This window comes from Penicillium daleae, assembly GCF_028827525.1.
Source record: "Penicillium daleae strain IBT 16125 chromosome Unknown utg000007l_segment0_segment0, whole genome shotgun sequence".
Taxonomy (NCBI): domain Eukaryota; kingdom Fungi; phylum Ascomycota; class Eurotiomycetes; order Eurotiales; family Aspergillaceae; genus Penicillium; species Penicillium daleae.
The window spans coordinates 2,540,318-2,565,900 of NW_026623155.1; the positions used below are offsets into that span (position 1 = coordinate 2,540,318).

General features: G+C 53.2%; 10 protein-coding genes across 10 annotated transcripts; 6 read left to right on the top strand and 4 right to left on the bottom strand.

Moving 5' to 3' along the window:
- Positions 1–1,117: 1,117 nt before the first annotated feature.
- Positions 1,118–1,960, top strand: N7458_008089 (GPI anchored serine-threonine rich protein; the record flags this gene model as incomplete). Its single annotated transcript, XM_056911471.1, has 1 exon — positions 1,118–1,960. The coding sequence occupies one exon, from the start codon at positions 1,118–1,120 to the stop codon at positions 1,958–1,960; it is 843 nt and encodes a 280-aa protein (XP_056764297.1).
- A 1,509-nt stretch (positions 1,961–3,469) lies between these two features.
- Positions 3,470–3,934, top strand: N7458_008090 (DUF2462 domain-containing protein; the record flags this gene model as incomplete). Its single annotated transcript, XM_056911472.1, has 3 exons — positions 3,470–3,522; positions 3,603–3,693; positions 3,815–3,934. 3 exons carry the CDS (start codon positions 3,470–3,472, stop codon positions 3,932–3,934), a joined length of 264 nt encoding a protein of 87 aa, XP_056764298.1.
- Positions 3,935–4,712: 778 nt separating this feature from the next.
- On the bottom strand, positions 4,713–7,397 carry N7458_008091 (Zn(II)2Cys6 transcription factor domain-containing protein; the record flags this gene model as incomplete). The annotated part of the gene is made up of 5 exons (XM_056911473.1): positions 4,713–5,309; positions 5,364–5,689; positions 5,744–5,852; positions 5,914–7,042; positions 7,156–7,397. 5 exons carry the CDS (start codon positions 7,395–7,397, stop codon positions 4,713–4,715), a joined length of 2,403 nt encoding a protein of 800 aa, XP_056764299.1.
- A 1,700-nt stretch (positions 7,398–9,097) lies between these two features.
- Positions 9,098–10,509, top strand: N7458_008092 (5'/3'-nucleotidase SurE; the record flags this gene model as incomplete). Its single annotated transcript, XM_056911474.1, has 3 exons — positions 9,098–9,123; positions 9,428–10,356; positions 10,440–10,509. Exons 1-3 carry the CDS (start codon positions 9,112–9,114, stop codon positions 10,507–10,509), a joined length of 1,011 nt encoding a protein of 336 aa, XP_056764300.1. The 5' UTR covers positions 9,098–9,111.
- A 582-nt stretch (positions 10,510–11,091) lies between these two features.
- Positions 11,092–12,676, bottom strand: N7458_008093 (DUF5427 domain-containing protein MTC1; the record flags this gene model as incomplete). The annotated part of the gene is made up of 2 exons (XM_056911475.1): positions 11,092–12,065; positions 12,133–12,676. 2 exons carry the CDS (start codon positions 12,674–12,676, stop codon positions 11,092–11,094), a joined length of 1,518 nt encoding a protein of 505 aa, XP_056764301.1.
- Positions 12,677–13,639: 963 nt separating this feature from the next.
- N7458_008094 (carboxymuconolactone decarboxylase family protein) lies at positions 13,640–14,197 on the top strand (the record flags this gene model as incomplete). The annotated part of the gene is made up of 1 exon (XM_056911476.1): positions 13,640–14,197. The coding sequence occupies one exon, from the start codon at positions 13,640–13,642 to the stop codon at positions 14,195–14,197; it is 558 nt and encodes a 185-aa protein (XP_056764302.1).
- Positions 14,198–16,995: 2,798 nt separating this feature from the next.
- On the top strand, positions 16,996–19,551 carry N7458_008095 (uncharacterized protein; the record flags this gene model as incomplete). The annotated part of the gene is made up of 1 exon (XM_056911477.1): positions 16,996–19,551. One exon carries the CDS (start codon positions 16,996–16,998, stop codon positions 19,549–19,551), a length of 2,556 nt encoding a protein of 851 aa, XP_056764303.1.
- Positions 19,552–20,165: 614 nt separating this feature from the next.
- Positions 20,166–21,549, top strand: N7458_008096 (putative C2H2 finger domain protein; the record flags this gene model as incomplete). The annotated part of the gene is made up of 3 exons (XM_056911478.1): positions 20,166–20,328; positions 20,395–20,774; positions 20,836–21,549. The coding sequence occupies 3 exons, from the start codon at positions 20,166–20,168 to the stop codon at positions 21,547–21,549; spliced, it is 1,257 nt and encodes a 418-aa protein (XP_056764304.1).
- A 1,029-nt stretch (positions 21,550–22,578) lies between these two features.
- On the bottom strand, positions 22,579–22,977 carry N7458_008097 (TMEM14 family protein; the record flags this gene model as incomplete). The annotated part of the gene is made up of 2 exons (XM_056911479.1): positions 22,579–22,911; positions 22,975–22,977. The coding sequence occupies 2 exons, from the start codon at positions 22,975–22,977 to the stop codon at positions 22,579–22,581; spliced, it is 336 nt and encodes a 111-aa protein (XP_056764305.1).
- A 589-nt stretch (positions 22,978–23,566) lies between these two features.
- N7458_008098 (glutamate carboxypeptidase) lies at positions 23,567–25,564 on the bottom strand (the record flags this gene model as incomplete). The annotated part of the gene is made up of 5 exons (XM_056911480.1): positions 23,567–24,168; positions 24,242–24,690; positions 24,719–25,128; positions 25,287–25,315; positions 25,522–25,564. The coding sequence occupies 5 exons, from the start codon at positions 25,562–25,564 to the stop codon at positions 23,567–23,569; spliced, it is 1,533 nt and encodes a 510-aa protein (XP_056764306.1).
- Positions 25,565–25,583: the final 19 nt, after the last annotated feature.

Sequence of the window (25,583 nt, forward strand, 5' to 3'; positions counted from 1 at the left end):
ACCCACGGAGAGCCTCCAACGGATACGACGGGAAGATGTCCATCTCCATATTCTTCCATCGTAAGATGTCGATGGAGGACGCTGCGGAAGGTCTGGACTCGACTCAGTGTGTTGCCAGCCTTGTCGCTTCAAGAATTTACATAAAAGCGTAGCACCGTACTGGGTTTTCCTGTACCCCAAAAACCAGGCTAAACCTCCTTCGCATCTCCACGAGCCAGTGACCTGCATGCCCCACGAGGGTAACAACTCACAAGGCGAGGGAAGCATGACACCGTCGCAATTTCAGGCCCTGCGGCTGTGCCTGGTATTATTATTCCATCCTGGACGGAGTACTACGAGAGTCACCGTGTATTATTTATTATATTATTTATCACCACATATTTTTGATCACAATGTCAAACCGTCTCGCCCAGCTGGCTCTTCGTGTCAAGCGGCATGTTCCTGCAGAGGTGACAGCGCTCAATCTCTCTCCATCAACCTGTCTGGTTGACTGGTATACTTGTCCCTGCGCCTCGTTTCCATCCCCTGTACCCAACCAAACAACGCCGTCAGGAACCGACCGTCGCTTGGAAAAGTAGACTTTGGAGGAGACCCCCACTATGACCGCAGACTGGCAGCCTGGTTGGCCTGGGCATGCTTGGCCCTGTGTCCCTCTCTCTGGACTGTCGGGTACAGTACAAGCGTAGTAAAATAAATTCAGTCCTCTCCGTACAACCTAATCCACATTAAACGTAGTGGATGTGGAGGACTCCACTCCAACGGGCCTGTCTCCGTCCTTCCGTCGAATATCAAAGGTCGAGGGTGAGTTTAGGGTACTCTACAGAGTATAGTGGACTCGGTGCTCTGTACCTTGTCATACGGAAATCACCCATTCCCCAATCGTCGACCCTGACCCCCCGGTCCTCCTCCTTTTGGATGATTTCCCTCGCTTTCTTATATTATTTCACGGCCACTCCCCTCCTTCTCTTCTTCTTCTCTCTTTTTCTCTCCTTCTCATCCCACCCACCAGTCATTCTTTCCCAACTCCAGTCGCTCTTTGCTGCCTTCGTGCATCCTCCCTTCCCCCACCACCACCACCACCAACTCCAGTCACTCTTTGCAGTCTAAATCCATCACAATGCGCTTCTCCGTTGCTGCTCTCGTCTCTGCCTTCGCGGCCCTCGCTGCTGCCTACACCACCCCCGACTACTCCAACCCTCCTCAGGGTAACGCCGTCCGTGCCCCCGGCCTGAACGAGCAGGTCCCCGAGGGCAAGCCCTACACCATCAAGTGGGATCACGACCTCGGCAAGACCGTCTCCATCGTCCTCCTGCGCGGTCCCTCCACCAACGTCGTGCCCATCGCGACCATCGCTGAGAGCATCCCCAACTCCGGCGAGTTTGTCTGGACCCCCAGCGCCAGCCTGACCCCCGATGTCACCCACTACGGTCTCCTGATCGTCGTCGAGGATGCCGGTGCCAACCACGGTGCCTACCAGTGGTCTACCCAGTTCGGTCTCTCCAAGGCTGAGGGCTCCACTACCACCACCACCGCTACCACCGCTACCACCGCGATCACCACCCCCAGCGGTTCCCACACTACTGCCACTTCCTCCTCGACCTCCAAGCTGACCATCACCACCGTCATCGATGATGTTACCACCACCTACTGCCCCGAGGATCAGAGCAGCTCTACTGCCGTTTCCACCGTCATCAGCTCTTGGGAGGTCACCACCACCATCTGCCCCGAGACCACTGAGACTCCCGCTCCCACTGCTTCTTCCTCCCGTGTTGCCGTTTCCCCCGTTAGCTCCAGCACCCTGAAGAGCACCCCCTACATCCCCGCTGGCACTGCCACCGCCACCTCTACCTCCACTGCCACTGCTCTGCCTACCTCCACCACTGCTTTCAACGCTGCCGGTCGCAACGTCATCTCCTTCGGTGCTGTTGTCGCTGGTGTCGCTGCCTTCATGGCCCTGTAAATTGAGATCCTAATCTCAATTTAAAAGGGAACTGCAGGGCGGGGGCGTGTAGCCACGTGGGACTGTGATGTTCGATGTGATGTGTCGTGACACGACTGAAACCCCACCCCCCTCACTTGCTTTTTGCGAGTAGGGCGGCGGTATTCTTCCCATCTACAGATCGATCTTTTCGACTTGCGCGCACCCTCCTGCATTTTATCTTACCTTTCTTATGACCTCCAACAAGAATCTGGTTTGTGTGTGTGTGTATGAGTTACTATTCGCCCGCGCCAGGACCATTAATGAGGAGATTATCGAACCCTTTTTTTATCTGAACATCTTGACTTTGATTATGCAAAACTCTTTGTTATCTTTTTATTTGAGCTGGGCTTGTGCGCGTTTCAATACCATGTTTTTTCTTTCGGATGTATGTTCAAGGGAATTCAAGCCCTTCCCGGACTTGTAATGTCACGTTCCATGCCTTTTATGCTCTGGTTCTGTTCTAGGTTGGCTTGTAGATGTAGATGTAGATATAACCGTGGGACGCTATGAGGAAGACCCACCCCAGCCTTGTAGGGATCTGGTTATCTTATACGGCGAAACGATCGGCGCTTCTATCTAAGTTTAAAAGGAGCTATTCAGAATTTCAGGCTAGCTGGATTCTCGTCCCGATGTCGCATAGAACGACCCTCGAATGACCCAGTAGAAAGACCTGATTCATTGGCGACCTCCTGACTCTGTCAATGTTTCTTATTTACGTCCATTAACCATCTCTATTTAAACGACACGCCGTATGACCTTGTGACCTCTTTTTGATCCATATCATTGCCGTTGCATGAAGCCACAAGCATCTTGAGATTGTGAGAGGATCCAGCTACGGCCGTCAGCAGGACGGCTGTTTACACTTGAGAAGTGGTAACATCGACTCATATAAATTTGCACCACCTGGTTGCTTCTTATTAGGGGTAGTAGCATACTCCTTAATGAATGATCTCAATTTACAGGGCCATGAAGAGAGACGGGTAATAGTTCTGGGCTGAGAAATAGGCACTGAGACTAGGCGTTTAGTGGACTCCTCAAAGCCTGGTATTCTTTTGGTATCCATGTCCATTATATTATGTACCTGAAATACGGCTTTGGCTATAAAAAAAAGCCAGTGATTTCATTTCTCTTATCCTCGAGAGGACCCTGTTTGCCATGCAGAATCGATGTACAAATGCTACGAACCATGCCACTCCCCAAAGTACATATCGACGTGTTTACGTTTACGCGCACGCAAAATCAGATCGTGATTGGTCCATTTCCCAAGTATATTTTCCCAGTCACGTGGTTCCCGATAAGTCATACTCACTCCGATAAGGAATTTTCCCCGACAACCACCACAGTACCCTTCCAATTCAGAATTCAGAATTCCTACTCCTCCTCCTCGTCCTGCCCTAGTCCACACCGCACACTCCTACCAAGATCAACCCGTGCTGCTGGCAGTACTCGATCCCTTTCAATTCCCCACCCCTTCTTCGACATATCACCATGGCGCAGGGTCTTCTCAAGAAAAGCAAGCCCGCCACGGCAACCGCCAAGCGGTAAGACCAGCTCACACTCAACCAAAAACGACGAAAAAGAGATCTCCCATTAGAAGTCTAATCCCTCATTATATAACTAGTTCCTCCCTCGCCGCCTCCAAAACAAAGCGCGGTCCCCGACAGATCGCACCCAAGAAGCAATCCCTCATTAGACAGGCCAAAATGACCAAGGTATGCACATGCACCGACCCTTGCCAAAGTCCTCGGATGTCCCCACGCGAGTGCAGGACTATCTATCAACCCTTTTCCGTCCTTTTGTGGACGCATCATACTGACAGTTCTGCGCTTGCAGAAACTCACGTCCGGGCTTGTTACGAAGACGGAACGCAGTCTTGCGACTAAGGCGGGGCATTTGGAGTTGTTGAAGGGTGGGAAGAAGGATCATGGTGATAAGGGTGGGAAGAAGAAATAAGATGGTGCAAGGCAAAGGCAAAGGGTTGCTTGTATATGGTTCTTTAGGAGTGTTTGGTCTTGGTTGTGCCGTGTACTTGATATCTGTGCAGGGCTGAGCTGGGCTAGATGTTTTCGTCAGTAATGCGGTCTTATAAATGTGATACCCCGTTTTTATTACGTCGATCTGTGCTTGGAGAGTCTTTATTGCCATGGGTGTGGTGTATCTGCTCCGGTACCCGCAAGCCAGCAAGGTCACCGATGGACTACGGTGCATGGATTTCTTTCAAGACCGCTCGAAAGCGGGCTCCTGGGTTAACAGGCTTACCAAGGAGAATCCAGGTTTGGTCTAATCGAATCTTTTAAATCAACTCTCGCGAGAAGAAAACAAAGTATGTAACAGGAAGCTCAAATCCATGTACAAAAGAATCCAAAAAAAAAAAAAAAAAAACTCAGTCGCAGAGCAGGGAGAGTCATGTTGAAGATGAGCCAACAAGTTCTGTCGATAGAAAAAACCGGAAGCAGAGATCGTAAATCATAAACGGATGGGAAAGTGGACAAGGTATACTCCAAAAGAGGAGTCAAAGTAATGAGTATATCAGTAGTCGTGATCCATCCAAAGCACGCAAGATCAGAAGAAAAAATAAATCGAACCAAAATATAAACCAAGAAAGGAAACGAAATAAAAAAGAAATCAGGGTATCTATAAGTCCAACTCCAGTGCCGCCCACACCTTGCCTGTCCTTTGCCATATATGTATTGCACTGCACAGTAGTACAGCGCTCCGGCTCCACGTCTCTTTAGATTTTGGAGACCTTGGCCGGAACGCCGGCCTGCTCGATCAGCTCCTGGCCATGCTCTAGCCAAGCCTGGAATCCCGCGTCGGAGGCATCAGATGGGAAGTCATCCCAAACTGCGTTCTCCGAGTCCGCGTACGACGACCAGATGCCCTTGGGCACATCGGCCATCGACCACGACGGCAACTTGGCCAGTACGCAGGTGTAGTAGACGTACAGGATGCGGCATAGGAGGTCGACCCGGTCGATGTAGTGCTGCTGGGATGGGTCGGGGGCTTGACCGCCGTCACCTAGGCGCTTCCACCACGACACGCGCCAACGCAGTGTGAGAAGGATCTGACCTAATTCGCCCAGGAAGCGGATGTGCGTCTCGTGCGAGATTTGCTTCCACTTGATGTTGTAGAAGTCGCGCTCGAGTTTGCGGAAGCCCTCCACTTCGAGCATGCGGCAGATGATGCGGGAGAGTTGTGCGGCCAGCAGAATGTCGCGTCGCTCTTCCGGATTGTTGATGTCCATGGGGCGTTCTTCTCCGTTGCCGTCAAGGGGCACGAAGGTGTATTTAGCGCGGGAAGGCATGTTGTTCCATCGCGAAAGCAAAGTCTATTGAAGGGATTAGTGGCATGATATTGATGGTGAGGGTCCTGTGCAACTCACATAGGCTTGGGCCATTGGGTCGCAGTCCTTGACGCATGACAACCAATTCTTAGACTTGTCCTTAGATTCAATGATGCGACGATCAATGAAATCCAGGAAAGTCGATTTGGAGTTGCCGTTGTACTCGCTCAGGCTCTTGAGGAACTTCTGAGTCTCACCGAGGTCAAGAACATACAGCGAGCCCCATCCCTGGCTGGCGCGGATGTTGAACCGTCCCTGGCGCTCGTTGAGGAAAGACAAGAGTTGACTTAGGTCGAATTCAGATGGAATCTCCATCCGAACTCTGCCAGTGCCATCCAATGTTGGGTGGTTGACAGCTCGTTGAGCTGGATCGAGTTAGTTTATTTGCTTTATAATCGGCTGAGGAAGATGGGACGTACAGATGTAGTTGCAGGTTCCAAACTCGACAATGCTAGAGAAGCACGCACGAGCGCAGGGTTGCTCGTTGAGAGTGGGTCGGCAGGCATCGCATGGTGAACTTCCATCACACTGTGTTTTAATTAGTTTCCGTCGTGCTCAAGTAGATCTGCTAGTTGTTTTCAACACTGACCTTGCGCTTGTTCAGCCGACACTGGACACAGGTGTCCTTGTTCTTACGGCGCAGGCCAGCATTAGCGCGCCCGACCATGCTCAGCGGACCCTTGCGGCGAGCGCCTCGCGGAGGGGACACAAAGTCTGCAGACGCAATGGACCCGCCTTGGCCATCCTCTTGAACAATCTGCAAAGGCTTTGGCAGAGCCTGATCCATGGAGGACCCGGTGGAGCGGTTTTTGCGCTTCCGCACTGTAGCCACAGACTGCATGGCAAGAGCCATGGGGCGGCCTGATGGGCGTTGACCAGCAGACGAGGAAGCCCGAGATCGCGAGGGGATCGTGCTGATGAGGGATTCGGGAGAAGTCTCGCTGACCATGAACGCAGTGGCCTTGGCCATCGACGGTGCACTTTCCGGGGAACTTGCGTCGGGAGTGGGAATCTTCCACTGCGCATCATCTTCCAATTGGCGATCTGCAGCAAAGGCCGGGGCGTCGTCGCTCGTAGCGGAGTACGAACACTCGTAGATTCCTGAAATATCGCCCGAAACTGAGGAGCTTTCGGACTTGTACTGGAATCCATCATGAGCGGTCTGGGTGTTCTTCTGTGACGTGTGTAGAGCAGAGGTCATCTGCGACACGGGGAGTTGTGACTCCAGGCTGTTGAGCCATCGGGACTCGAGGGATCGAATAGATGGTTGGAAGTCACGCAGACTGAGACTCTTGGAGTTATTCTGGTTGACGGCTAGTGGAATAGGTCCTTGGCCAGGAAGATTGTCCAAGGAAATGCCGTGGGGGATCTCGGGCCACTGCTCTGCCATCATTGGGAACGATGGCGGGATCTGCTGGAACATGATGGCCTCGGCCGAAGCATCCGAAAATCCTTGGCCCTGGGGCATCTCTCCCACGTCCTCCACAATGACCGCGCCGGTCGAGTTGTTCGGGGCTTTGCCATATGGATAGAGCATAGGATGCTCGAGGTTCACGCCCGCTGCGACCGAGTTGAACAGTTGAAAGTGCGGCCACGTTTCCTCGGCGTGGAAGTTGTCGTCGGCCGACGAGGGCAGCGTGCGAGGGCTGATAGTACCGCTACCAGTGCCCTCGACGACGCCATCGGTGTAGTTGAAGTTCTCCGTTACATCGTGATTTCTAGACGACACAAGGCCAACCCCGTTAGTCATGTCCTATGTACCTCGTATTGCTCTCGTATCGGAGCTGACTCCTCCGCGCAGCGACAATCGTGGATGGGAATGGATGCGCACCTATTGTCCAGATGCTGGATATCGCGGGGGCGATCGAGCAGGGCGCCCGTTAGCGGGTCATGAAAGGCGCCTAGGTCGGCGACATCGGCACACTGGCTTGAATCCTGGCTGGTATCCCACTCGGGGGGTTGATCGTATCCAAGGTGTTCCCACGAGGCGACAGAAAAGGCACCGTCGGTTTGCCAGTTATCGAGAATTTTGGGGTCGATCCCCGCAGCCGTTGCAGCGCTTCCACAGTCCATTCAGGTGAGGCGATTGGGAAGTTGTCGTCGGTTGCCGACCAAGCCGGAGCAAAGATCGCAAAAAGACCGGGAGGGGTCTTTTGGCGAACTTTGCGGGAGTAGAAGAGGAAGGGATAATGATCGGTCGCGACAAGGGACCGAGGGTGCGAGAGTCGAGATCGAAGGGGTTGGTGGTTAGGAGGCTCGAGAAAAAGATGGTTGAGATGATGATGATGATGGCAGGTCGAGGGGAAGAAGATGGCTGACTTTCCCCACCACAAAGTGTTGCGTGTTGCGATCGTCTCTAGCGTGTCTTGGGAGCCGCACAGACCGCCGTTGAGAACTGGCTTGTACTGGGAGGAGGTAGTGGGAGTTCAGAGGAGATGTGTTGGTTTTCCTTAGGGGAGTAATAATGTATGCTAGTGAGGGATTGTTGACATTCTAGCTAGTTGTTATAGAAATACAGTGTTGCCGTACTATTCTTCAAGGCCAATCCTGGGACTCGTGAATTGACGCCAATATGCCAAGTTGCCAACTCTTGTGCAGACGGCCTGTTGATCACTGACGGGCACGAGGTGGAATGATCTTACGTGAGTCGATCAGCAAATTGCCCCTGATAACTAGTCGAGGACCACTGACCAGTGACCATGGGTCCCGGGTACTGGAGTCGAGGGCATGATTATTAACCTAACCCTATCCTCCTTAGGTAAGTTGAAAAAAAATTGCATCTGGACATGAATCAGATCCAGACCAGGGACTACGGCGTACGCTGTAGCACCGAGCATGCATACTCCCCGACGGAGTCCTGTCAGGATGAAACTAGTCAAGTTAACCAAGTCCCTGTTTGTCGAGTTTGACAACGTTAGCCTGACTGTACTCCGTGCTTAAATAAGTCATAAGTCCTAGTCATGGACTAGGATGATTCGGGTAATTAGATCACTATCCGCAATTTTCCTAGTTCTAGATACTACTTACTGTACCGTAGTAACTCCAGTCTGCAGTATCTGAGTTGTATACTGCAGTTCTGTTGTTCAGGCTGGATCCCTGTATCTTGGCAAGATTTCCTCCCAGGTTTGGCACGATACAGTCGTACATATACTTTTAGTATACTTTTTGCCCCCCGAACTCGAACTATATCCAGACTTCTCGTCAGAGAGACTTCCACCAAGGTCAATCAAGACTAGGAAGAAGATCCTCCGTAGAGACCATTCCACCACGCACTCGGATAATAATCCTCATCGCCATTTCCATGATTCTCCGTATCATCGTCCAGCCCTAATCTCTGCAGCGTCACCAGACTCGACGGATCGGTTCACCGCAGACTCCATCCGGCCCTGCTCGTCCCAACTGCCGCCCCCCCCGCAGCCCGAACAGCTTCACCGTGCCCAGCCAGTTTCCCCGGTGTGTGTCGGGAATTCAAATGGCTCAATCCTTATCCAGCAATTGCGGTTCTTTGCCTCCCCCTTATTAAGAAGTACATAATACCCGTGGAGATGACTGTTCCGTGAAGTCTCACGGTGCTTTTCTTTTCGATACCTCCCTTCAAATTCGATCTAGACGCCCAGCAGACCCCCCGGCTCGACCAGGTGACGACGAATAAGGTAGAAGACGCGCTTCTATCAGTTCGGCTATAGACCAAGAAACCAAGAAAAAGAAAAGAACGGACAGAAATCCGAAAGGATTCCAATATACGCCCTTGGCGCTGGGAAATTCGGAGTTGGTTTGGTAGTTCAACATGCATATCCTGGTACGTGGACCTGGCCAAAAGGGTTCTTTGAACTTGGTCACGAGAACCTTTCTTATCGCACCTCGATTTCTTTTTCTGCCTCTTTGCATTTCTGGTCGCCTCGTCCTGGCAATGGCAATTTGGAGAAAGATCTGCCTGCACTGCCATGTCAAGAATAAGAAAAAGAAAAGCCCCCCAAGTCCATTGGCGCAGTCTATAGTCGAATCTGTGAGAATGTGACCACATTCGACTTGGATTTTGACTCTTTCCATTCTGGACAACACACTTCAAGAATAACCCCTCCTCGCTAACCCTTCACCAATAGTTAGTCAACGACGATGGCCCACCCAACAAGCGCCTCTCACCCTACGTGCGCCCTCTAGTCGATGAGCTCCACGCCGCCGGCCACCAAGTCTCCGTCGCCATCCCCTCCGCCTCACGCTCATGGATCGGCAAAGCCCACATCATCGAAGCCTCCCTAACCGCCAGCTTCGTCCACCCAGACTCCTTCCATGACGACGGAACCTGGGACGAACACTACGAGCCAACCCCGGAATCCGCACACCTCGCCGACTGGGTCGTCATCCAGAACGGCACCCCAGCGAGCTGTGCCCAGCTCGGGTTATACAATCTCTTCCCGGACCGCCCGCCCATTGACATAGTCATTTCGGGCCCCAACCATGGCCGCAATGCCTCGACGATTTACAATTTGTCCTCGGGGACTGTGGGCGGTGCCCTGGAGGCCGTGTTCTGTGGTCAACGCGGTATCGCGATTTCCTTTGGTAGTAAGGATGCGCAACCTGCGGATGTGATTTCCGCTGCGGCGCGGCATGCTGTTCGGGTTGTAGACCATTTGATTTCCCATTGGGATGAGCGGGTGGAGTTGTATAATATCAATGTCCCGATGCGCATTGATGTCGAGACCGAGCCGGTTCTGTACACGCGTACCTTGCCGTATTACTGGTCGCGTGGCTGTTTATATGCCGAGACCGAGACTGAGCCGAAGACTAAGAAGATGGGGAATGGGGCGTTGACGAATGGGGTACACAAGGAGCAGCGTGATGAGACTGCCGTGAATGGAGTGAATGGTGTCAATGGCACCAACGGCGTCAACGGTGTCAATGGACACGTCGAAGAGCCGAGCCGCAAGCAGCGCCATTTCAAGTGGTCTGCTGACTTGTCGGACATGAAGAAGAGACTCCAGGAGAGCGAGGAGGGTACAGATGCACACACCGTTCTGAACGGATCAACTAGGTATGTGCTACGATGCGATTCGCAAAGCAGTCGCTTCCGTTTCTGTTTCTACAAAAGGCAGACTGCTTATCTATGTTCTATAGTGTCACCGCTCTCCGCGCCAACTTCTGGCACGTCCCCGGTCTTGACGGGCCTCTGCACCTGGATCAATAAAGATCTCGACATTCTAGCAATCTGGAGATCTCCAGATCTAGATACCAGGATTAGGGATTGAAGCCTTTGGTCTTCGGACCACACACCCCCCGACACGGCTTTACGAATGCATAAATAATGTTTTCTTTCTTTTGTTTCGTGTTCCGACCCGGCGCAGGGCTAGGCCCATATTGCATTGCGGCGCATACCCCCCATTTGATCGTTCTTTTCACGGGTTTGATTTCGATTTCCTGTCCAATGGATGGGGAAAAGAGGAGCGGATATTGCCGCTGGCGTATTTGTGTATAGATTGATTTATTGATATACTGGATGGCACATGGTTGGGAAAAAGAGAATGTGAAATAGTGAAATAACAAGATCATTATATCCGCATTACTACCGAGGTGCATATCTTGTTTGTTAGTTGTAAGCTTAGTCTCGCCTACATCGCGATGCACTAACAGATATGATTTGTTAATGGAGCGGGGGGAATTGGTAATACGCAAGCAACTCGAAAACCTCAGGGTGTATCACATAAACAACAGACCTATCTCCCGCCCACCGACGACAGAAGTATAGAAACATAAACCTTTCCCTCCCCCTCTACATCGCACGCGCTGCCTCCCCAGCACCACTCTCCACCGTCGAAGCCTGCTCAGCCCGCATCTTGCCCTTGCCAACACCACCCTCGCCTACACCCATACGACGCGCGACATAGCGCTGCGCAACAACACCCGCAGCCAGCGAAAGCGTCTCCTGCACCCACTCAGCGACCCACTCCCGGGGATCGACACCGCCGCTCTCGACGATCTCGGCAATAGCCTCGGGGACGACTGCACGGGAAAGATCCTCGTCAGAGTCTGGGTCTTCGGACACGGGAGCCGACGCATCGAGCCATTCGATCCATTTCGCCGGCACGCTTTGCGAGATAGTATGGAAGGCAATGCCGTGCACAGGGTCGTGCAGATACAGCGCGAACACAATCTCCTCGTCAGCCTCCGGGGGGTCAACCACACCGGGCGTGTCGGCTTTCTCGCCAGATGCGCCAGCCTGGAAGAGGTCCGCCGACACGGTCTGGCTGATAGCCTGGATCGCGATGAAGATATCGCTGCTGCGCACGGGGTTTGACTCGCTGAGGTCCTCGCTAGCCTGCTTCGCTGCTTCTTCGATACCGCCCCGCGTGGAGAAGTATTCTGTAGCGTAGCTCTCGGCGCTGGCGCGGGCGAGCTTGGAGCCCTCGATGGCACCGCGCACGGCGTTGATGGTGCGCGGAGTCCCGGGCGTCACGGTGCGCCACCAGGGCCCATCATTCCAGCCAGTGCTAGACATATAGCCGCCGACGTCGAGGCCGCGCTTTGGTGCAGATTCTTGGCCACGCTGGATCACGAGGAGGTCGCCGCCTTCTACTTGGGACATCACCCGTGAGAAAACAGAGTAGACGAGCGGGTCAATGCCTGGGTAGCCGGAGAGGTCGTGGGTGATGTGGATTTGGAGGCGTTCATGCGAGGAGATCGGAGGGGCGAGGGTATGGATCAGATTGGTGAATGTTGGGATGGCCATGTTGCGAAGCTCGCCGCCTGTAGGAGAAATGGTCAGTAGCGTGCATAGGTATATACAGATGCGATAGAAGTAGGATATATTTACCAAAGTCTCGCAGAGCGCCCACATTGCCCTTGACTTGCTGCGCCCACCGCTGGGCTTCCTCGTTGTTCTGGATTTCCTTGACAGCAGCTTCGGCCTGCTTCACAGCAGCACCGGCTACAGCAAAGAAACCTCCCCACCATCCACCACCACCCTGACTCTGTTCTTGCTGCTGGGGAGCAGGCTCGGGCTCCTGCCTTTGCTGTTCTTCCTGTGCGCTCGGGCGAGGGACCTCTGATGACAACCGACTCTTGTCCTCACCGCTTCGGTCGATCGTGGCGCTAAGACGAGGAGATCGAGTCGCGGAGCGTGTCTTGTCTGCGGATAGGCGTGGGGTACCTGGGCCACTGCTTGGCCGCTGGGAAGCTTGCTTCTCCAGCTCAGCTAAGACGTCTTCCTGCTCGCCCTGTGCATTGTCGGTTGTGGCAGCAGCAGCAGCAGCAGCAGCAGCAGGCTTTGTTGGCTTCTTGTCGGACTGCTCGATGCCGAGGTCATCGAACTGAGCCAGCAGCTCATCGCTGGTAGGTTTTGCGCCCTTGGGAGGCATGGTTGGTTGTTTGGGGGTCGATGGGTATGTTCAGGAGAGGTGACGACACTGTTGTTTGGAGCTCCCAAGGCGGCACTACATGTGGGGACCGCGCGCCAAGACCCGCTCAACTACATTTTCTCAGCATTCGCTCGAGTTCAACACGGGCTTACCTTGAGAGCAGTAGATTTATGCGCTAAACTGATAGAAATGGAATATACTGTATTGTCAAATATTTATTCAAGGATAAACTCGTCACTCGCTGGGGCTGTTAGCTTGTTTATCTCTTTTCAACCTGGCGCCTACTCTGAACTATATATCCAGCATAAGGGAGGCAGAAGCACAAGCGCTTGACCAAAGCAGCCCTGGAAGCCCCACCAAAATTCTCTAAGACCTGTAAAGTGCGAACAATTATCATCTACCCAGGGATGTCTTTTTCCCACCCAGGAAACAGGGATATAAAGCCCAACGAACAATAAAATGGATGAATCCCTCGACTATCTAGCTAGGCTTAGCCGCGGAGTGATTATCATGCCCCTCGCTGTAGTTGTTGGCGTACAGATATTGCTTTTTAGCAGCTTTTCTGGCTAATGTTTTATACTACTAAACCTAACACTGGCATCTGCAGTGCCATTCAAGGCCTCTGCCGAGCGGTAATCCACGGAGACCGTGGAGTCATAGCCGCGGTAGTCACAACCCAAAGCTCGGATCCATCCCGCTCGGCGGGACCATGCGGGGGTCGCGATACCGAATGACCAGCATAAGTAATCGGTCTTCCCCCGCCGAGCCACTTACTCAAGCCATTGACTCTTTGAACTTCAACAGCGAGTCTGTAACCTGCTGGAGTTTCTCCCACAAACAGCGTGAGTATCTTCGGACGAAAGATCCCGCCGTGACTAGACGACTAACACGCTTTCTAGATCCAGCTATCCTTCTACAAATCTGCTCGAGTCTTCAATCCCCAAACCATAGCATACTCTCACAATGCGTCTCCCATACGTACCAGACCCTCCACCAACAAGCACACCAGAGGAAGCCCGAATCCTCTCCAACGTGCAAGCCCGCCGTGCTCCAAATCCCCTCCTCCCCCTCGACCTGGCCCTCCTCCACTCCTTCCCCGTCACAGACGGCTGGAACTCCTTCATCGGGGCAATCCGCACCCGAACCAGTCTTTCCACCGTGGTCCGGGAGCTTGCAATCTGCCGCGTGGCAGTGATCAATGGCGCGCTCTTCGAATGGGAACAGCACGCACCGCTTCTCACGCAGGGCGGCCTCAGCGACGAGGCGCTGAATGTAATTGGGGATGCCGAGACTGATTTTGCTAGCGATCTGGCGCAGAGGACGTTAAGTCGGGAACAGAGGGCTGTCGTCAGGTATACGGATGCTATGACTAGGACTGTTACGGTGCCTGATGAGGTGTTTGGAGAGTTGAAGGAGTGTTTTAGTGATAAGGACGTTGTGGAGATTACGGCGACTGTTGCGGCGTATAATTGTGTTAGTCGGTTTTTGGTGGCGTTGGATGTTGGGGAGAAGAATCATTAGGGATTTGGGAGATGGGTAGAAATTTGGAAATGCATGCATGCGTGTTTTGGTGTTAAGTTGAGTCAGTTGGAATCTTGCACCGTGTTTGGATACACCGTGGATGTCAGTCAATGTAGAGTCCATTGATCCACCACAACAGCCATCTTGATATTTGCAGTGGCATCCACGCTGTCAAAGAATGTAAAGTTGAATGTAAAGTGGCCTTGATGAGAATGGCTCGGAAGCGTAGAACAATCTCGACTGATGCAAGCTTGTAGGATATTGTCTGAAGAAGGACGGGTTTGTGTCAGTGTTCAAACGATATACCTGGCGTAGGGTGTAGGTGCTTAGCAATGGTTCTTCCAGGCTCGTGACATACGAGCCAGTCTTTATAGAGCTGTAAGCTTCTTGTAGCAAGTCTGTTGTTGTGGTATTGTGGTATCCCTGGTCTGCATACAAGTCGTTAGCGCAAGGAACCATGGAGAACTGGAAACCAGCTGGTAGAGAAATCGATATACAAAGCAGCATGTAGCGTACCGGCATTCCTCCCAGTAGATAAACAGGCTCGTATTTCGGTCTCGAAGTTTTCGAGAACCAACCGAGTATCTCGTAAGCGGGAACAATATAGTTCAGCAAGCCCGACGTCAAGGCGCTAGAGTGGAGGTAATCCGAAGCAGCGCCCACGCGACGATCGCAAATACAACGCCACTGTAGTGTGACCGGGAGATCGGTGATTTCTATGAGGATCTTAAAATGGAAAACACATCAAAAAAAGGAAATGCGACACTTTCCAACCTTGATACGGTCGGCGTGCAGGTGCGAGAACTCGGGGAAAAATGTCCATTCCATACATATTGGCGGTCTGTGCTTGCGGGCTGGAGATGCGATGATCGGACCTGAGGGGGCCCAACGGGAAGTTGCGAAAAAAAAACCCTTCTGGTCTGGTCTATGCTTGTACTTGCGAGGGGTTTGTCTTTTTCTTGTTGCATTCTGTGACGAGCTACTCCAGACCCTCTTTTCTGCTGTGGTCGCGTGCATTGCAGAGTCGACTGGAAAAGACGTGCTTTGTGCGAGTATCGACTTGTCCATGCGGTCCCCAGATCTATTAGTTACCTCCCCTTGCGGCGGAAGAGCCCCTGATGGTGACATTTTTGGTAGAGAAGATGGATGGAGGGAATGGTGATTATTGAGGCACTAGTCGTTCTACTCGGTCGAGCGTCATGAATGTGTGTGTGTGTGTGTGTGTGTGTTTTATTGAGATTGATTGTCCGATGTGTTGCTGGCTGCACAGATTTCCGTGCCTTTTGCTGTGGTCTCCGGAATAGGCGGGAAGTTAGCCGCTGCCTCGATCGGGGGGATAGTTCGTCAGGCTACCTGTAGAATCCTCCATGGTTGCCTCTGAGAGAAGTACCAGGCTGGCAATCCTACGATTTCGTGGCCTTGGAACCACGATTCGTCGCCTGGGACTCGGATGATTCTCAGGATCTCTATACTCCAGAGTCATAGTCCTCCTCCCGGCATGATACTTCGATCTAGCGTGGCTGACTAGCCAGTGGCTAACTAAATGGCAGCAGCCTGATTGGCCCGTGTCGCCTGGTGGAGCCGGGCCAGGTGTAATGGACAAGCAAAAGGAGACTAAACGCTTTTCGCGGCGTCCACTCTTTTTCTCCTAGTCCTGACTGACTACAGTACCAACGACCAACTGCCCGGGCAAGAGAGCCTGCCTACTCCGACACTGCCTGCCCGACTACTGGAACCTCAGACCTGTACAAACTAAACCTGCCCTCAAATCTCTTCTTAAGCTTCCTCCTGTTCGCCCCCCTTCCCATCCTTTCTTCCTCCCCCAATCTTTCTTCAAATCTGTCTTCTCTCCTCATCCTGTCTCTGTCATCGCCCTTTCTCATTCTCTCGGTCTTGCAGTCCCGCGGCTGTGAGGTCCTTTTTTTGCCCTGCTCATCCTGTTCCATCTACAATACAAATCTCTCTCCCAACGTGTACACTCCCATTCTGCACCTTTCCCCCTTCGCGCACTTTTCCTGACGAGTTCAAGCATCGTCTCGTCGGGTGTTCCATCCTCTCTCATCTGTTTTCTCTTTCTTCATCTCGCGTGGTGGTTGTTTTCCCAACGTGAATCCACCCAGCCTTCTTCACTTCCTCCCGTTGTACACATCCCTGGCACCTCAACTCGACACGCCAGCGACCCTCTTCAACCGCCTCGATCCAGTGCGCCAGTAATTGGTCTGGATTTCTTCGAGGTTGATTTTACTTTCCCCATTCGCTCCTGATCCTTTGATGGTAAGTCCTCGTTGTCGCGTGCGTTGCCCGTTGGCTTTTCCCAGTGCGTCTTGTACTCTTGCCAAATACACTTCGGGTCAGATCCTGATCCACACAATTTGCCGCGACCGTGTCTGCATCTACCCTGCTCGACCCGCTGCATGAGCACTCGGCTGGATATTCATGTCTCATCGTGTGATTTCTACGTGATCGTTGCATTTGGAGCTCTGTATTTCTCGTGTTTTCATGTTTTCATGTTTTCATGTTCTCTGATTGCCTACTGCCAACCTCACCCTTTCCCCGGGCGAGGTTCCGGATTGCGCTGCGATTACTTTACTGGCGTCTTGGCACCGCAAGCGAACCACCCACCCGAAACTAACTCATCTATACAGATCCTCCCGCCAGACATTTCTCGCTGCGTCACGGCACGACGGGTGCCACGTTGGCCCAGTCTAGAAGAGTAGACTGCGGTGTCACTTACTTTCTTCTCTTCTTCATTTTCATACTTTTCTTCATCTCTTCTTCATTCCTCCCTTCCTCACACAATGGCCCCTATCCCCCGGGCTGATCTGGTCGACATGGACAACCCGTCCTCTGATGTGGGTGATAGTCAGGATTCCCCCATGCGTCGTCAGTTCTCTGAACCTTTCCGCCCTCAATCTACTTCTACTCAAATCTCCCAATCCCCCGACCCCCGCCCAATGATGTTCAAATGCGACTGGTGCGGGAAGCTTATTGAGCTCCCAAATGATGAGAGCCTGGAAGAAGAGGTGATCCTTGCTCACGGTCTTGCCAACCACCCCGACCACCTGTTTGGTCAAACGGGGTATGATGAGGTCGAAGACGGCACCTTCGACGAGCAAGATGAGCTGAACCTCAATGAGGAGGACGGCGAAGATGACCAAGACGCCGAAATCGAAGGCGCTGAAGAAGAAGAAGAAGAAGAAGAAGAAGAAGAAGATGCTGAAGTCGACGCTGAGATCGACGATGAAGCCACTGCCGAAGCTGAGGAAGCCGAGGCTGAACTCGAGGCTGATGCCTTCGATGATGTCACTCCTCGTGACGAAGGCGAGCCCCACGACGCCGAAGTTGGCGAGGACGAGCTGGCAGAGCCAGTGACTGCTGCTCCATCTGTCAATGGCAATCAAAATGATGCAGGACTGGGAACCAACAACGCCAAGGCCACGAAGCCCATCCTCAAACTCACCTCCGACAAACACAAGGACCCCGCCTCTGCGCGACAGGAAGGCTTGGATCGACTCATCAACAAGCTGTCTAACCCCCGCAGCAACTTCCCCGAAGAATACCGCCAGCGTGTTGCCCAATGGCAAGAAGCAGAGATGGAGACTCGCCTCCCCAAGATCTGGGCCCTGCATGACGTGGAAAAGTTCTCCCCTGGCTACCAACAAGAACGGGCCAAGGTGGATACCACCTGGCAGTACACCTTCCATGGCTCCAAGTCCAAGAAGCGCGATGCACCGGAGCCATTGATCCGCCCTGACCCTTACAAGAAGACCAAGGTCGACCGGGGTCAGTATCTCGAGCTCAACCCACTCGATGATCTCGTTGAGATGTTGAAGAAGCCTGATCAACTCTCATATGAAGAGCTCTACGCAGCCACCGAGGCAGCCGCCTTCGCGATGAAGGTCTGGCAGGACGAATACGTTGCCCTCGACAAGCTCTACTTGCGGGCCCACCGTCACATCCGCGCTCCAATCACTGAAGATGCCAAGCGCGAGTTCTTGCAGGGTGGCAAGAGAAAGAGCGGCCTTCCCATGAGCCGAGTTGCAGAGCCTGACCTTGACTTCGAAGACAAGAAGGAGGCCATGCTGTACGGCTATCGGTACAATCCCTTCCAGCTCAACACTGCTACGGCGGTTAGTCGCGTGCCCCAAAACCCATTCGTCCAGGGTGGCTTTGTGCCAACCCCTGCACAGGGACGAAAGATGACCTCCAAGGTTCCACCGGGCGAGCGCAACCCCGATGATTGGACCCCCATTATTCGCGATGGTGTCGAGCTGGTGCCGAAGCTGTGGGAAGAGCCGCAGGCCCCGGTTCAGGCCAAGGTGACGCGCAAGCGCAAGGCAGCTGCACTGGAGACGACCCTGAAGACCGACACGGAGGAGACACAACAAGAATCTCCTGATGCGGATGAGACCGAAGAAGAAGCCCACCCGCCAAAGCGTCGCGCCCGAGGAGGAGCCCGAGGTGGTCGCAGTACTGCCACCTTCGAGGCCTACCAGCCAGAGGAAGCCACTGTCTCTGTGCCTGCTCCTCGTGGTCGTGGTCGTGGTCGTGGGCGCGGTCGTGGCCGTGGTCGTGGTCGGGGTCGTGGTGCTGGACGGCAGCCCGTCGAATCGCGTGCATTTGCTGATGCAGCCCAGACGATCACCACACATACTGTGACGTCTGGTCGTGGGCGCGGTCGTCGTGGCGCCAGCACGGTTGTGGCCACTGCCACAGGCCCTCCAGTTGCTCCTGCCTATGCGGCCTCGGCAGAGGAGTCCACGCCCTCCTTCGTGGACATCTCACCAATGCCCGAGGTGCCCACGCCGGCCAAGCCTGCTCCGGTGATCAAGAAGGAGACGCCCGTGGTGGAGGATCCCGAGGAGGCCCGGCGGCAAAAGATCCTCAACTCGAAAAACCCAAAGCGCACCAAGGCAATGCTGGACCATTGGGAGCGGTTCAACCGTGAAGGTCGAATCCGCAATCCCAAGCGGTCCAAGGCGCAGATCGAGTCGGACAAGGTGGCAGATGAAAGCCGCAAGACCAAAGAGGTTTCTGGACGCCGCCGTGGTTCGCCCTCGCTGGCACCACTCCCCGCGGGCAATCTTGCCCCCAAAGCCCCCATGGGGATGCCCCCCATGGTGGGTGTACCCCACCTGGCGCCGGGTCCTGGTCCTGGTCCAACCTTGCCATCGCTGAGCTTGTACGGGGCTCCTAACCCGTACACTCAGCCGGTGGCAGGGCTGGGCCAGCCGATGCCACAGTTCGCGCCATTCCCATACCCGGGAGGGTATGGGATGGGACCAATGCCCGGGGGTCCGCCGCCGCCGCCGCCACCACCACCACCCCGCGACCCTCATCACCGAGGTGTCTAAGGGTGGTTGGTGCCCGGCATGCATAGATGAGGTGAGGGCTGTTCTGTTCGAGAGCAAGCAGAGCAGTTCTCATCTTCATCTTATGTACAATATCACTTTGGCCTCGCCAAGCCACAAACCAGGCTTGCGAGATGGGTTCGATCTGGGTCGCTTCGGCGGTCTTGTCTTTTCTCTTTTCTTTTCTTTCTTCTTTTCTTTTTTTTGTTTGGAGTCGGCGCAATGGGCGTCTGGTCTGGGTTCGGGTCTGGTGTGCCTTTAGGCACAAAGAGTGTACATCTACTGGGAGGGCGGTGGCTGGGACTTTCCATCTGGCCGTAGAGGCCAGATGTGTATTCTACAATTCGTTTTTTTTTTTTTTTTCCATATTTCCATTCTGTTTGGTGTATGATAGCCAGCATGAGCCAATCAATGGCATCGAAAACAACCTTAGGTGTCGACCAATAATCACGTGCTTAGTAGTTTTCCAGTGACCGCTTTCGCTCAGCGCCAAAGTGCGTCACTTCAACTTCCATCCTGCCCCATCCCATCGCAACGACACGGTCTGGGTCGTATTCATCCATATCCAGGGACTACCTGATCGCCAAATCTGTCAGTTCTTTGCACCTACAAACACAATGGGCAAGAAAAGACGTGGTCCGACGATGGACGAGCTCCTGGCTCGTCCATGGTGCTACTACTGTGAGCGCGACTTCGACGACCTCAAGATCCTCACCCTGCACCAGAAAGCCAAGCACTTCAAATGTGAGCGCTGTGGTCGCAGGCTAAATACTGCTGGTGGTAAGTCTTCTATCTATCTATGCGACAGGATCCACGACCCTGAAGTCTAACACCGTGCGCCTTCAGGTCTATCGGTGCACATGAGCCAGGTTCACAAGGAACAGCTCACGGAGATTGAAAATGCCCTGCCAAACCGGTCAGGCCTCGATGTGGAAATCTTTGGTATGGAAGGTGTCCCCGAGGATGTCCTCCAGGCTCATCAGCAGCGTGTGGCGGCTCAGTACCACCAGGCTGAGGCAGAGCGACAAGCCGTGACTGGTAACCCGCCATCTGGCAGTGGCGCTGGTGGACAGCCCAACAAAAAGCCCAAGTTGGAGGATGTCTCCGATCTCAAGGCACGTTTGGCAGCGCACCGTGCCAAGCGCACCGAGGTTGCTGCTGGTGGCAGCAGTGGAGAGGCGACGCCATTGGGTGCTGGACAGTCTGCATCCACTCCAACCTCATATGTAAGATTTGCATTCTCGAGACGGGGTATAGTTTCAGTGGAACTGACGGGCTTTTATTCAGGGACAACCATCAGCCACAGCTTCACCCGCACAGCAACAGCAGCCCCCGGTGCAGCTCACCTACCCTCCGCCTTATGCAGGCGCCGCTGTCCCTCCCGCTGCTCCCTATCAACAACAGACCGCAAGCCCCGTTTACCCGGCATTCTCTCCACCCGTTGCTGCCCCATATGCTCCTGCCGTTTATTCTCCTCAACCATACCCCGGTCAATCTGCCGCACTGGGCTATGGAGCCGCTCCTCCTCATTTCCCTCAACAACAAACTCCTCCAACAGATACCAGTCTCCCTCCTCGACCCGGCAGCATGCCCACACTTGCTGGCCTCCCCCAACGACCTGCATTTGCCGCACCACCTATCAACGCGCAACTGATGCAGCAGATGCATATGGGCCACCCAGCTCCGCCTACACCTGCTCATACCAATGGCGACGCCAGACAATCACCAGGACAGCTATCTTCAACCGTTGATGAGCTGATCTCGAGCGCAGCCAAGGAAGCGGCTGCACCGGAGAAACCAGCTAAGAAAGATAAGACCAAGAACACTCGGATGATTTACTCGGATGAGAATACTAGTCCCGAAGAGAAAATGGCCAAGCTTGCACGATATGCATTCTCACGCCCCGCTTTCCAGCAGGAGACAGCGCTTGGCGAGATCCCTGCATCGATTATCGTTGGCACGATCCGCGACCAAGACAAGGTGGTCGATCCGGCGCATTAACCGAGGAAACCATGAACGAAGCTTTCATCCAAGCACCATCACGGATCGAAAATGGCAACGGATCGAAAATTGGACCAATAAGCCGGACGAGAAGGAAATACACGATATTTCAGATTTTGGACATCGAAAACGAGAGTGCCTCGTGCACATTGTCGGGAGAAGATGGATGGATGACTGGGCCACGGACTCCAGCTAAGTTCGACGCATACTTCTAGCTACACATGAGCATTTGGTTTTGGCCGGTTGTGTTTTTTGTTGCCTGCCCTGATCCATTAGTAGTTCTGGCGCAAAAAAGAAAAGTTGAACATGAACATGAGCATGACCAAGACCTTCGCTGCGATTCCCAATACCGATGCATTGAGGAGCTCCCTCCATCTGCGCGATGACGTGTGGCTTGTCGGTGAGTCCCATTGGATTGGCTGTGTTCCCTCTGCTCTGCTCTGCACGCACTACTCTCGAGGTTGCCGATGATGAGCTGTTATGAATTGATCAGACCGTACGTCTTTCAGCCCTTGCTCAATTCCTTCTTTCCTTCTTCTCTCCTTTTTGTTCTACATTTTACCTACTATCTTTCTTTTTTGTTCCGTGGCATCTCAGATCTGGACTCAGGTCTGGACAAGGTGGGTTCTTCTCCCTGCAGGGTCGTTGATGCCATGCCACTTATCATGTAAGTTCTGTCTATATTTGGCGTTCTGGAGGTAGGCAATGCACCCTCGATGGATTCAATGCACGATTTAGACCAATCATTCTTCTATGTTGTTACATCGCGGCTTGCAATCGTAGATTCAACCACCTACAATCTAGCATCTTAAACAACCTCACCATGCGAAGACCACCACAAAAGCCCGATCAATCAATCAAGGGCATTGAAAGAGTATCTTGGCTAGAAACACAGCAAAGAACTAAAAAACAAAACAGAACCCCCATCACGCCACCACTCCCCACCCACCCACTAGGAGTGGCACGATATCCTCAAAAGTACAGTATCCCCAAACCACCCCACCAATCTCAATCCCAATCCACAAACACCTAAAGACCCTTCTTCTCTCTCAACGCAAGCCCAAAAACAACAACCCCATACGTCGCCAAAACACTCAACCCCAACGGCACAGGCTTGCCGCCCGTCTTAATCGCGCGAGGAATCGAGCTTCCCCCCAACACAGTCGAAGCTAGCAACCCGATCTCCTCGCCGTAGGACTCGCCGGCGCGCAGGCGCAGGTAACTGAGGAGGTAGAGGGCGCCGACGGAGAGGCCGGCTGCGATGGAGGGGATGGAGCCTGTGCGGGCGTAGCCGATTGCGCCGCCGAGGGATGTTAGGAGGGAGAGGACTAGAGCGGAGGTTGTGGGGAGCGGGTTGGTGGACTGTTGTAGTTGTCAGTAATGTTTGTGCATTGTTGAAAGGGAAAAAAAGTGGAGGTGGGTTACCATTTCTGCGATTTTGTTTTGGAGGTTTGCTTTGGAGAGGTGTAGAGGTGTAGATGTGTGAAGGGGAGATGTGTTTGGAGCTTGTACTTGGTAGTGTTTAGCTACTACTGCCTTGGGTTGGGCCTGGGGAAAGTCCCATTAGTCAGATGGCGTGCGGAGTCCAGACCCGGAGGTTCGGAAAGCCGAGGCCGAAGTATATCCCCCGGTTTTACTTCTACTCATTAGATCTTACAACGAATTCATGGTGGGGAGGGATTCAAAATGGAAAGTTTAAATTTGAGACAGGAAACAAAATCTTACTCTGCGTTGATGTGCGAGTAAAGAATGGTATAGAGGTCTTGGAGTTGTTCTGAATGCTATCCATGAAAATAGACTCGATTCTAGGCAAAGAGCAAAGTGTGAGACCAATAGCTAAGGAGTACCATGTCAAACAAAGTTATTTACAACATGTCTCATTCTATACAATCTAGTACCATCATGCATATACAAATCTTCCAGTCGTGACATGACATCCATGCAGCACACAATCCATAAGCGCCCGAAATATGCCCATTACAACACCAGTCTCAACCCTCCAAATGCAGAATTGCCCTCAATCCTCGCGAGTAACCTTTTTCGTAGAATCCCCCGACACTGCAACGGAACCATATCCATTGACGCGAGGCTCCTCCTCCGAAACCTCCTCCTCCTCCTCTTCTTCCTTCTGTCCACTAAAAGGACCATCCTGCTCCACAATCCAAAAAGTAGGAATAACACTCGCCAGCCCAAGCGTACCCAACAACCACCAAGGCACAATAACATATCCCTTCTTAATACCCCACGAAAAAGCAGCCCCAATCAAAGCCGGACCCGCCGCACGACCCAGCGCACTCACACTAGTCCCCACGCCATTCAAAGTGCCCAGAACCATCATGCTGGAGGCGGAGTTTGTGAGCAGGATCGTGCAGCAGGGGATTCCAAAGACTATTGCGCCGAGTTTGACGAGCATCAGGACGAGGACTGCGGGGATGCGGAGGTTCTCCGGGGCAAGTGCGGTGAAGGGGGTGATGAAGAAGATTAGTGGGAGAATGATGGTGGAGAATTTGAAGCAGTTTAGGGCGCCGTAGCGGTTTACTACGGGTGGGAAGCAGAGGAATTGAATGAACATGCCGATGACGCCGGTTAGGGTGTAGAACATGCCGATTTGAGGGGCGTCTGGATGAAAATGTTAGTTGGGTACTTCCTAATTGTTGCTATTGCAAAGGCTGATTGTGGGGGGTGAACTGACCAACGCCAAAACCACTGGCGAATTTGAAGGGCAGCTGCACGTTGGGATTATCGTGGAGGTCCTGGACAGGGTAGTGCAGGAAGACGGGGAAGACCGAGTCAAAGGCCATGCCGAGTCCTGACACGAGTGTATATGATAGAAGAATCAGGTTAGACTGGGGTGTGAAGATCTGCGACCAGCTCGGCCGGGTGACAGGCTTCTTGATTTTCTTCTGGACTCGTGTTTCACCGGGAAGCAAAGCCGTGCGCTCCTCGTCCAAGCCCTTCAGCTCGGCCTGACGCTGCCTGCGCGACATGCAGGGTCTCGTAAGTGCCTTTCCTAGTGCAAGTCCAGGATCATACCGGTCCTTCTTCGTCTCTAGCGTCTCCTCCAGAAACAAGAATCCCGTCGTAATACCGACGATAAAGACACAAGCAGACGCAAGATTCGGCAAAGCAAACGGATAGTTTCTGAAAAACTCGATTCGCCCAAAAAGACCGGGATGCTTCTCCGCCGGGCGCGCCAAAGCCCCCTCCAAACGCGGGGCCGAAGATACTCCCAATCGTCCAGACGAGTGGCATAAGGCTGAAGGCGCGCGGTTGCAGTTCCCGCTGTGGCACGATCTCGGCGACCATGGTGCGCAGGATGCCCACGTTGCCGTTCATCAGGCCGACCAAGGCGCGCGAGATTAGCACCATCGTCAGGGTTTGTGACATGCCCAGCATGATGGAGATCAGCATCGTGCAGGTCAGGCCTGACAAAATGATCGGTTTGCGACCCACGTAGTCGGATAGGGCGCCCCAGGGCACGGCCATGATGGCCTGGCTCACGGATGCGACCGCGGACGAGATGCCGGCCCATTTGGCGACCTCGATTTGTGGGACACCGACATATTCGATGAGTTCAGGCTGGATAATATGTTAGCCTTGGATTTGTTTCCTTTTAGGTAACTAATGAGGCGATCGTATAATCAAAAGAGGGGAAAAGCAGTTGGAGAGAAAATGTCCAACCTCGCCGAAATGGCCGAGGTTCAAAAGACGGCGGCGTGGATGGTTGGGGGACGTACCAAGTAGGGCAGGACGGAGGTGAAGACGACTGTTGCCAGAGGTTGTTTGTTAGCTGTTGCTTATTGGGCCAGTGAAGACATAGATCTCCATCTGGTAGATCTCTCGATCAAGATTTCCATATCTCATAGGCCAGGGGGGAAACCTACTAGGCTCGGCGAAGCGGCATATTGCTAGTATTCCCGTCAGCTTAGAAATTTGCAGTCTGGAAGGAGAAAAAAAGAAGACAAAACTTACATAGAATGACCAGCTGCCGCACGGGTAGCTTGGCTTTTTGCATGTTGTTATATGATTTTCTT